Source organism: Tamandua tetradactyla, chromosome 2 (genome assembly GCF_023851605.1).
Source record: "Tamandua tetradactyla isolate mTamTet1 chromosome 2, mTamTet1.pri, whole genome shotgun sequence".
NCBI classification, from domain to species: Eukaryota; Metazoa; Chordata; class Mammalia; order Pilosa; family Myrmecophagidae; genus Tamandua; species Tamandua tetradactyla.
In genome coordinates, this window is record NC_135328.1 from 184,830,448 (window position 1) to 184,842,598 (window position 12,151).

Sequence of the window (12,151 nt, forward strand, 5' to 3'; positions counted from 1 at the left end):
TTTCCATAAAAGAACAAACTGGTTAAAAAAAAATTACCACAATAGTAACAATGCCAGTCTCCCACCCCTGTCAATTTGGCCTCTCAACCATTTTGGTCTTCATATACTACCTAAGCAATTATGGTCATGCTGAAAGGACATATGAAACCTTACAGCACTGAAGCCATTTGTTATCTTCAGAGAGTTCTCTCTGAATCAAATTAGAACCTAAATAAGAAAGTGAAACTAATAAAATAAAGATCAAATAAATTAGGTCAGCAATAGTAACAATACCTACATGTTAGTTTACAAGGCATTTTCACTTTTCAAACAAGGAAAATTAGCTGAGAAAGTTAGGTCATGTGCTGAAACTCATAAGGCTCTAATAAGTGGAGGAGAAGAGTTAACCGATGTTTCAATATGATGTCTACAGCCGCTTCTATTATTCTGCTTTTCTGCCACCTGAAAGGTGGGCTTATATGTGCTATGAATGAGTATAGGACACTTTCTAAAATGCCCTCAAAAGAGCAGATGTCTTCCAAATCACTTAAGACTATCTTTCAACTTAATCAAGATAACCTGGGTAGATCGTTATACCTGTGTATAGAAACCGGGTTGAGAAAATGCCTTAAAATAATAAAATGGGGTGGGCCACGGTGGCTCAGCAGGCAGAGTTCTCACCTGCCATGCTGGGGACCTGGGTTCAATTCCCAGTGCCTGCCCATGCAAAATAAATAAATAAATAAAAATAAAGCAGCTCTTCAGTGTATATGGAGAAAGAATCTGTTTACTGTTTGAAAAATGCAAGGTGCCAAGAATTGTGGACAGTATGCTACTATAAGCATGAAAGAGCTGCAACAGAATATATTTAAATGTAGCTGTGTGTCTAGGCATAGATTGTTTCTTAAAAGTCACATGAGAAACTGCTAACACTGGTCACCTTCAGGAAGAGAAAATGCTATCTAAGGGATCAAGAGTAGGAGCACAACTCTCACTGTACATATTCTCTTTTGGGCACTTTGAATTTTGAACCACATCAAAGTATAACCTTAAAAAAAAACCTTAAATTTAAAAATATATAATGGGAGGGAGGGCCACGGTGGCTCAGCAGGCAAGAATGCTTGCCTGCCATGCCAGAGGACCCGGGTTCGATTCCTGGTGCCTGCCCATGTTATATAACATATATACATATAATGGGAGTTGGTAAAAAGGCAGTGGTTAAGTGATTTAAGGTGAAGCATCTCAAAGGACATAGCAGATTAAAGGGAAATTTTATAATTATTGCAAGGTTTCTGTTGGATGCAAGAATTCTGTGGTATTTCACAGTCTGGAATGAGTATTCCTCAAGTCCATCAACTTTCTTCCATTCTAATTCACTACTCATCAAACAGCTTTCAATTCCTCATACCTTGATACTTAAGAGGGAGTTTCATGAGTGGACACAAGTCATTAGAGAGGTAGATCTTGTCACAGAGACTAAGTGTCTAATTTAAACCACAGTCTCCAAAGAGGTTGCTTAGGAATTATTCCTGGACTGTGGAGTTGAAGACCAACTCTTGGACACTTAGGACCCCACCAAGGGTCTACTCAAAAATGGAGCCTGTCAGTGGTAGAATGCTCGCCTTTCAGGTGGGTGACCCGGGTTCGATTCCCAGACCATGCATTCCCCCCCCCCCCCAAAAAAATGGAGCCTGACCTCAACTAGCTAGGGTTGCCACTGGCATATATGGAATTTTTAGTATGTTTGTCCTCTGTTCTTTCACTGCTTAAATTAGGCCAACAATTTACCTTAAAGAACACATTAACTTGTGGGCTTTGGATAAAGAGCAAAACATTTTTTAGGCTGTACTAAAGAACTTTCCTTTCCCATAAAACATCACTCCAATAGAAGTCCCAGAACTGGTGAGTGCAAAACCTTGTGCTCAAAAGAGTTAAAAGCCCCAGGACGAAAAGAAAAAACTCTTCTAACTATGTAAAGAGAAAACATCCTTGTTCTCTATTCTGATGTTCAGATTACATACATAAAAAGTCAATTAATGTGCCCGAACTCTATTTTCTGCATAATTCTGTAAACCTACAACTGCTCTAAAAAGTAAAGTCTATTTTAAAAATAAATTAAGAAATCAATTAATAAAGAAATATGATTATTAAATAAGCAAAGGCTTTTAAAAAGAAGAGTCACCATCAAACAGTTATTTTGGAACATTACTGAAATACCTACACATGGGGTCTGTAGTACAGGGCTTTATCATCAAATTAATGGATTAGCAATCACTCACCAGTTAGCTCTCAATTTTCTAAGCAATAAAGGACCTGAGAAGTAAAGACAAATGAACTCAAACCCAAATCTCATTTTAGCCAACACTTTGTAAATTCCTCTTCCAACTAAATGTATTTTTTATACAGGTAACTTAATCTATTGATGCAAGTGTCTCTTCTTTCTATGACCTGATAGTTGTTCACATGATCACTGCAACAACCAAAATTAGAAAAAAAGAGGGGAGAAAACAAGCAAGAGGGGTTGAAAGAGTGAAACAGGGCCTAAATAATTTACAAACTGAGGTCTCACCAAATGCCTTATTTGACTGAATTGAAAGATGACTGATACATTGTCATCTCATTTTTAATACAATAGCCAAAGTTACTGAAGCAACCAAGTTAAATTTCAGAACTCACTTTTGCAAATAAACTGTTTCAGAAGCCAGGATTCTAACAACAAAGCAGATAATAAAATTTAAAAACCAACAGTTACTGTTTCATTGCCTGATCCCTAGTAACTCTGTTAATAAGGAGCAAAGGAAAATTTGGAGGAAGTGCTGAATCAACCACTTTTATATGCTGAATTTTACTGGAATATGAGTAAGTACGCGTAAGAATAGTAGGAGAAATGAAGGGGCTGGCGGGGTAGTGCTAATCATCAAAATGGCATCTGACTCCTCAAATGTAGCAATGCTCACTCCAGTGGGTTGCTTTACCATGACTCAAGATTTGTCAACCCAGGACCTAAGGGAATTTAAGTAAAGCCAGGATGCACTCCTAACTTTAAAATCGAATCTTCCAATAGATCTAAAACAAAATCTAACAAGAATCTATTATAACAAATTAACCTACTCAACATAAATTGACTCTAAACTACCTTTTAAAATGAATTCTTGCTAATGTAAGCATTCAGGAAAGAAGTCTGGGGACCTGCTATCTTACTGAAGCACATGCCATTTATCTGTTGGGAAAGGTCACTAAAACATACTATTGGATGTCTAAATCAATATATCATTTCCCTGTTCTCTTACATAATTTTATTTTTCCAAAATAAAATATAGTTAAGTGAAAGTGTCACTCAAGCATGTACCTCCTTTCTCAATATAGATAAATGCAAATACATTTGAATCTGTTTTATGATAAATACCCAACTGCTATATAGCAAACAGTCCTGGCAAATCCACTGCATTAGGAACAAAAGTAAAAATAGCAAGGGCCCTCAAAATATAATTATCCTTTTCTCCCTAACCAAAAGGAAAAGAAATTTCCCAACTCTTTCAATTATATACTAAAGAAATCAGAAAAAAGTACACAAAATATTTATAGAAGCATGAATCTATAACTTAGAGTGCAAACATTTCATTCATAAGCAAGCTTTCCTATCATGTCGATTTTTAATTGTATCAAACCATGACTCTTTGAGGGCAAAGAAAACAAAGCTAAATGGTTCTGCCAATTTGTTATGATCAAGTTTCACCTTAAGAAGCGTAATCACCACGGAAGCAACAAATTCGGTGCATCCCTTGCTTCCTTCTCGCCACTGATTGATTAAATGGATCCTGCACTACAGCCAATATCTGCTAGTTTCTGCCACATTAGGCCTCCAGCGCACTCCACAAGCCAGGGCTAGGCTGTCTAGAAATCCGCACTGCATAAGGCATTTTCCCACTGCATACTTCCAGGAAGAAGAAACCCATCTAAGCACTGTCAGATCTCAGCAAGGCTGTAAATGACAGAAGCAGTTGCTAACCAAATAGCAGACAGCAAGAATCACCACCTTTAAAAATTATTTAAGCAGCTTTCGGCCCCGTCATCTCACTTCCCTCCCCACCCCCTCCCTCTTTCTCGCTCCCTCTTTCTCGCGCTCTCGCTCTCTCTCTCACACACACACACATTGCAGTTCATCCCCAGGTTTGTAAGTGAGAGGCTGAGGGCTCTGTACTGCTTTTGGACTGAACTCATTCAGAGCCCTGAAATACAGACATTCTCACCTGCACACACCACGCACCTCCACCACCACCACCCTTCCCCCCGCCTTGCAACCTCTCCCCACACCAGTTCCCGACTGCAGACAACCTAGCGGGCTCATCAGCAAAGAGCAGCACGCCTAACTATTCAAAGATGACTGGGGCGGCCTAAGCTCCAGAAGCCCCCTCCTCACGCAGAACACCCCCACGCGCCGCGCGGCAGCTGGACCCCGCGCCCGCCTGGAGGGATGCGCTACCTTTAGACTGGCAGTCCGCACAAAACTTGTTATCTTCCTCCAGCAGTAGGTTGGCCAGGACCGCCTGGTACCGATCCACGTCCTTCACCGACTTGCCCGTCATGACGGCCAGGGTGCCGGCGGGGGCAGAGGGCGATGCGCCCTCCTCGCCCCCAGAAGGCCCTGCCTCAGTCCTGGGGTGACGACTCCCAGTCCCCCGTCCAGGGGCACCTTCTGTGTGGAGCGGAGCTCTCTCCTCCGCCTGGCCCCGCGCCCCTTCTCCAGTCAACGCCGCCCGCCCTCCACTTTGCAGCCCCTCAGTACGGCGCCCCCTGGCGGGCTTAGGGAAAGGCCCGAGTCAGAGGAGGCTGCTGGACCAGGGACCCTTGGTCCAGACAGAGGGGGCTCTGGGCCTCCTGGGTGCCGGACGGAGAGATGGTCAGCCCGGCCTGCCTGTCGACTAATTGTGCGTCCCGCGCCTTGGTTTCCCCGGCAGCTGCAGCCGGCGGGACCGCCACCACTGCCGCCTACTTCCGGCAGCTCTTCCTCCCCACCGCCACCCAGCCCAGCCCGCGCATGCGCCCCGCCCCCATCGCTTTGTACTGGGCTCTCCGCTAGGCCCCGCCTCTTAGGAACCAATCCTGGGAGGGACGAGGGGCGGGGCTTGTGGGAGGCGGGTTGGGGGGCGAGAGTGGACACGCCCCCTGCATGTCCTTGGAAAAGAATGAATGGAGCCTGGCAGAAGGGGAGTAGAGGGAGTGGAGGAAAGTGAAGGAAAAAAACCAAAATTTATTGAGTGCTTACTATGTGCCAGACACTGTGCTTTATGCACTTTACATGAATTACCCCAATTAATCCTCACAACAACTCTATGAGTTAAGTACTCACCATCTTTATGTAATATGAGAGGCTGTGACTGCCCCAAAGTCCTCCAGCCTATTCTTCCCTTTAATAATCAGAAAGAAGGGTTAAGACATCAAACCCTTCCCAAAATATCAGAGAATTCTGGTCTCTTCTCACCGGGAACGCCTGATCCCACTCAATTCCGGATCTCATTGGTCATTAGCTTTCCTCCGGTTACTGTTGCCATCTTTGGACGTGGTTTTGCCTGGCCCTAATACTTTCTTTCTTCTTTCATTCTTTAAATGCTCCCTCCAAACAGGACAGTTTTATGTAGCAAGCTTTTACTGAAGGTTATTTGGGGTGGGGGGCGGGGATGGGGGTTACAGCATAACACAAAATAGGCAACTACTTAAAAATGAATATTAAACATCATTGCCCAAAGCCACCCTTGCTACAGAATTTCTTGGTTGTCCTTTTCTTTAGGGATTCACCTGACATCTGCTCATGCATTCATGTATTCATTCGTTTATTCAGCTAGTTGATACTGAAAAACTTTTAAGTATCAGGCATTGTGCTTGGGAAGGAGGGACAACATGATCAGATTTATGGTTTTCGAAGAAAAGGATCAGAAAAGCTAGCAGAGCAGATACTCGGAGTAATCTCATCTTGAGTGAAACCCTCTCTTTCATCCCTTTACTTTTTCTCAACTCTCTCTCAAAGTTTCATTTTATCAGGGGAAAGCTAAACATTTCTATTACTTTACTAAGCAGAGCAACTTAATACTTCTCCATCTAAACTTCTTCCCTTCTACATGTCTGTGGAATCTTGACTTTAGTAAACACATAAATTCATTTAGGTGTTTTTCCTAAACATAATCTCAGTTATTTCTCCAGAAGGAATTCTGCCTTCCTCCTAAACCAATTTTCTCAAACCTACAACCAGTTTGCAATAATTTTCTTACTTCAACTTAACTAACTTTTCTTACTTTAAAATGAGGAGATTGAGACTTAGAGAGATTAATAAAACAACTTCCTCATCTAACAAGGGATTTCTACCTAGATCTCTATGATTAGAGAGCCTTGTTTACAGGAGTTTTGCTTATCTCCTATAATCCTCAGAATAACCCTTCAAGATAGCTCTTACCATACCCACACTTTCTAGTCCTCTTATGGTTCAAGATGAAACAGAGGATGAAGATTACCCAATTAATTGTGGTGATTTTGCTTAGTTCAAGCCCTCCTCATCTTTATCCCTTCATTATGCAAATAGTCTTCCTGCCTTAGTCTAAGCCCAGTTAAATTGATCCCTTACACTGTCTTTAGAAAGAGCTTTCTAAATGGCAGATGCAATTTAATCACACTCTGTTGAAAAATCCTTCAGGGGCACTCCATTACTTAAGGCAGTGCTTCTCAATTTTTCCCATCTAGTGAGAGACAACATAGTCCGGTGGTGAAGCACACCACAATAACTGGTTTTAGATCCTCAACTCCACAATTTACTATCTGCATGATGCTGATCAGATTACTTAACCTCTCTGTGGCTCAGCTAGTTCATCTATAAAAAGGTGAATGATGATGATATTAATAAAACCTATTTCATAGAATTGTTCTGAGGCTTAAACGAGATAATGCCTGTAATATATTTAAAACAATTCTTGGCACATAGTGGTAAACAAGGCTCTTTGCTAAGTATGTCTGAGTCTCTGCCTTTTGGGCATCTGGTCGGATTATACTTTTTGGTCCTCTCATGGTTGGGTGTGGCAATGAGTTTGAGCATTTACTTGTGAGACTCTTCTGACTCTCTTTCCCTTTAGCATGGCAACTATAGATGTTGAAGATGGTGATTGCTCCATTAGCCAGAGCTCTTGGCTAGCTGATAAGCAAGAACCCTCTGCCAGTCCAAATAACATGAATGAGAAACAAACCCTCTTTTTGTGTCAAACCACTGAGTTTTGTTTGTCTTTTTACTTCAGCATAATATATCCTAACTGATACATTAGGTATTAGCTCTTCTTTCATTGTTAATGGCAGAGGAAAGTGAATGCATTTGTCACATATATATCTCATGGTCTGGGGATCTGGCCAAAGCAAACTTCTCTTCAAAAAAATATTTTTGGAATGTTTTGAATTTTTTACTTTTGTCTTGACAACTCTTGCAAAAATTTTTACTTGATTCCATAATATAAGAATGTTATTTCATTATAAAACTGTTTCATATGTGACTGCCAGAGAGAGAAGAATTTCTTATCTGTCTCAACGGTTACTGAATGTCTTCTGGAAGCCAGAAGACAGTGGAACACTGCCTTCAAAATTCTGAGGAAAAAGAATTGCCAACCCGGAATTCTATACCAGTTGTATCTGTTCCCTAGGGCTACCATAACAAATTACTAAAACTTGGTAGCTTAAAACCACAGGAATTTATTCTCTTTCATTTCTAGATGTTAAAATTCCAAGATCAAGGTCTCAGAAGGACTGGGCTCGCTTCCAAGACTGTAAAGGTGTCTTCCTTGCCTCTTCCAGCTCTTGGTGACCCCGGGGTCCCTTGGCTTGGGCTACATCACTCTACTCTCCATCTCTGTCTTCTCATGGACTTCTCTCCTGTGCATATGTCTGCATCCTCTTTTCGGCTCCCATGAAGACAATGTCATAGGATTTAGGGCCAACCCTAATCCAGGATGATCTCCTGTCAAGATCCTAACCTTAATTATGTCTACAAAGAATCTTATTCCAAATGAAGTCACATACTGAATTTCCAGGTGGACATGTTTTTTTTGGGGGGGGGGGTCACCATTCAACCAACTAAACCAGCCAACTTATTTTTCTAGAGGAAGAGCTGGATGAAGACATTATCAGATAAATGTTATTTCAAAATTTTACCTCCTGTGCTAGCTGTGCTCTTCCCTTCAGATCTACTCTCTATCTCTCTCAACCCTGTTCTGTGACCTCTATTGCTTGCAGCAACCCAGCTCCTCTGGTTGGATTCAGCCAGTGGGAGACATGTGCGAGAAATCCGAGAGCAGGCGGACTAAGAGGTTATTTATTTCTTCTACTCTCTACTACCAACTGAACCACTGCACTCCTCAAATGATAGCTAGAGTGCTTCTTGGCTATCTCCTACAGCTCTGGCTGTCACTGGGCCCCGTAATACTCTCTCCCCTTGCCTCTTCAGGCTTTGGGGATCTTGGCTTTCTACTGTTGCTAGCCCCTGAGTACTTCATGTTCCTTGTTGGTTTCCTTTGATCCTGCCTACACTTTGTAAAATGGTCTCTTCACTGAACTCCCTTCATTTGCCACTGCTGCATTGGCCATATGCTTCCTATTAGAACCCTGACCAATTCACCTCCCGTGTATACCTTGTTAAAAATAACAGTGTAAATCAAGAAAGAGGAAAATACAGAATCCAGAAAACAAGGCATTCAACAGTGGAGAAAAAAAAGGTATTCCCAAAATGATGTTGAAAGGAAATTCCAGTATGATCGTTATGTAGCAGGATGCTCCAGATTGGGGCAGTAGGACAGAAACTTCAGAATAGGCAGTGCCCCCCCCAAAAGAATAAATAAAATGTACAGATTTGTTGATGTATTTGAACTTCTTAAGTGGAAATTCTCAGTGATTTGGGGGATGAATTCATCATAGATGCATAGAAAATTAAGCAAATAAAATATGGAATAATTATTGACTCCAGGGAAAACAACACAAGGCTCAGCTGTGAATAATATTTACAGTCATACTATTATCAACATTGGATATTAACTTAGCAAAAAAATGTTATTTAACTATATTGGAAAAACATGTGCAAGGAATGTGTTTGGGGTATATATAAAGAAATCTAAATCCTCAGCTTCTGTAGAAGGAAGTGAATAAACAAAGCTGAAATGGTAAATAATGGTAGTATAAGCATGTTATTTAGAAGGACAGAGGTAAATTTGTAAACTCCAGAAGAAACAGCTAGAGAGTTGAAAATGGGAAGATGTCATGGTTAGGGACAGGTGTCAACTTGGCCAAGTTGTGGTACCTGTTCATCTGATTGGGCAAGCGCTGGCCTGTCTGTTGCAATGAGGACATTTCATAGGATTAGGTCATGATCACGTCAGCTACATCCACAGCTGATTCCATTTGTAATCAGCCAAAGGGGAGTGTCTTCTGCAATTAGTGATGCTAAATGCAATCATGGGAAGCCTTTTAAGGAGGACTCAGAGGAGACAGGTCCCATTCCTGCTTTGGCTGGTGAGCCTCTCCTGTGGAGTTCATCCAGGCCATCCATCAGAGTCATCAGCTTCGCAGCCTGCCCTGTGGATTTTGGACTCTGCGTTCTTACGGTCACGTGAGACACTTTCATAAATTTTATATTTGCAAGTGTTCCCTGTTGATTCTGTTTCTCTAGAGAACCCTAACTAATACAGAAGATAAGGGGGTCTGGGTGGGGAGGGGAGGGATAGGACATTATTGTTTGTCATCATAAGCCTTATAGAACTATTTGACTTTAAAACTATATAAATGTTTTATTCTGATAAACAAATTAAAAATTAACTTAATAGTTTAAAAATACAATCTTACTATTATGAACACCTATGAATTCTAGAAGATGGTTTAAAACATTTCCTGTTGCAGCAGTTTTTACTCCATGGGGACTCATTTCTAGATAAGCATCCCTCTGCTCTTTTCTTCTTTCTTCTCTTCCTCTAGAGTCCATGTCTCTTTAAATTTAGATGCTTTTGGTTGCAAGGCCTAAGAATCCTAAATAACTGTGGCTTAGACAAATATGGAGGGGTAGTTGCTTACATTGATTCAGCTACCTGATGAGGCCATCAGCACCCAGATTCCTTCTATCATTCTGCTTTGCCATCCTCTGCCTATGGGATTTCCATCCTCACGTTCCTTGGTTCTCAGAGTGTGGTTCCCAGACCAATAGCATCAGCATCACTTCAAAACTTGATAGAAATGAAAATTCTCAAATGCAGCCCAGACCTACTTAAATCAGAAGCTCTGGGGTAAGGCCCAGAAATCCTAGTTTTAAGAAAACTTTTGTGTGATTGTGTGATATTGATGCACATTAATGTTTGAGGACCACTACTCCTGCTATCGTCATAGTCCCAGACTATTGACACAGCTCCCAACATTACGTCCTCTTTCAAAGCAGGAAGAGGGGAAAAGGAGTGCCTTCAATCTGCTCCTTTTATCAGGAAAGCAAAAGTTTTCTCAGAAGGTCCCAGCAGATTTCCCCTTACAACTCTTTGGCAAGATTGGGTTACATAACCCAACTCCTAACTGCTCAGGAAACCAGAGAATCATTTATGTGACTTTCCAGCCCTTAAGATGGAAGGTGGCAGGAGAGAAGGCCACAAATGGCTGTAGCAGCCAGTAGCCAATGTCTGCCATGAGCCCTATGGTGATCAGGGCCACAGATGATATCACTCCTGACTCCTTCCTGGGAGAACAGTAGAAGGTCTTCACATTCATTTGCAAAAGTAGCCTTAGAACTTTCAGAGTCTTCAAATGGGAACATCTACAAGATGTATAAGGCATTCTTATTAATATTATCTGCCTCTCATGGAATTGTTCTGCTAATATTTCATTATGCTTAGAAAATCTCTTTTAGGATGAGCAGGGGAAGGGACAAGGGGGAAGAGAGTACAAAAAATCCAATTCTGACACACTGGCTTAAAGGAAAAAATTGTTTTACATTTTGACATTGAGAACTGGCATTGTGGCTGCTTTGATACTATTAGTCAAACAGCTCATCAGAATGCCCTGTTTGGGCACAAATCACACTAAAAAAGAAGTGCTGAACTCTGCCTTAATATAGTTGAGTCAGTTTCCAGGCAATCAAGGAGAACATTCCAGGCAGAGAGATTAGTATTCATATAACTACAGAAGTGAGAAAGGAGAACTGTGAGTTGCTAGAGAGAATATGTGTAGCAAGCATTAGGAGAGGGAACAAAGTACCAGATCACAGAGGGTCTTGTGTGCTGTGCTGAGGAAATTAGATCCCACACTTGCTAATACTATTAAAGCTTAGAGAGAGTCTTTACTGAGGTCCACAGATGAACTTTCGTGTCTTGTTGACTTTCTGAAATTGTATGAGAAGTGAGCACTTTCCTGGGTAGAGGACACCAGATTCTCAAGTGTTTGCATACTGAAAGAGTTTAAGAATCACTTTGTTAAAGAGTCAAGGAGTCAGTCACTACCTTTTGCATTCATTACCAAAATAAAATAAGGCTCAGACCAAACTCTAAATCCAAGTTAGAAAAGGAGAGCTCAGACAGCAACCAGGGTTCCATCTTCCTGTTCAGTGCTCTTTGCTGTGCAATCTCTGCAGTAGACAATTCCAACAATTGTCCAGAGAGAGACCTGCACCCCTTCAGTGTATAACACTTATCAAGCCATTGAATCTGCCCTCTTTCCAAAAGCCTCTCAGTCCTGCTCTTCATCACCTCCCCCAGATGATGAAAAGGAGGGATGGGAAATTCTGAAGAGAGATCTACCAGCTCTCCATCAGAGTTGGGATACCCCAGAATGACACCTCCAGAAAGGCACCAAAAAATGGAACAAGAGTGAATTTTTCCAAAGACAGTCGGACATGAAAGAGAACTTCTAGTCTATGATTTGTGCCTGTGATTCCTGGTGAAGAATAAGACAAATTGGATCTGCTCCCAACTTTTGAGTCTTCAGAAGAGGTCTCAGCTACGGAGTTTGCAATCATTATATTTAATGACTGAGCGAGCATAGTGGGCAGAATATTGTCACTTTTTTTATTCAGAGAAATTACTTTATAAAAGTAACACCAAACAACCAAATTTTTAAACTGGTTATATTAGAAGATGCAGAAATTTTCTTCTCATAGCTAAGCCTGTTCACTCATGGTGTT

At 41.4% G+C, this 12,151-nt stretch overlaps 1 protein-coding gene across 2 annotated transcripts in view; it reads right to left on the reverse strand.

Annotated features, from left to right (window-relative positions):
* Positions 1-5,007, reverse strand: part of SMAP2 (small ArfGAP2) — a 69,590-nt gene extending 64,583 nt beyond the window's left edge. Inside the window, exon 1 of one of the 2 annotated variants that reach the window (XM_077150131.1) lies at positions 4,463-5,007. In XM_077150131.1, coding sequence (XP_077006246.1) covers positions 4,463-4,565 — 103 coding nt within the window. In that variant the 5' untranslated portion in view covers positions 4,566-5,007. Of the gene's footprint in view, positions 1-3,715; positions 3,975-4,462 lie in introns of those variants that run through there. The other variant, XM_077150132.1, reaches the window with a different exon arrangement.
* Positions 5,008-12,151: the final 7,144 nt, after the last annotated feature.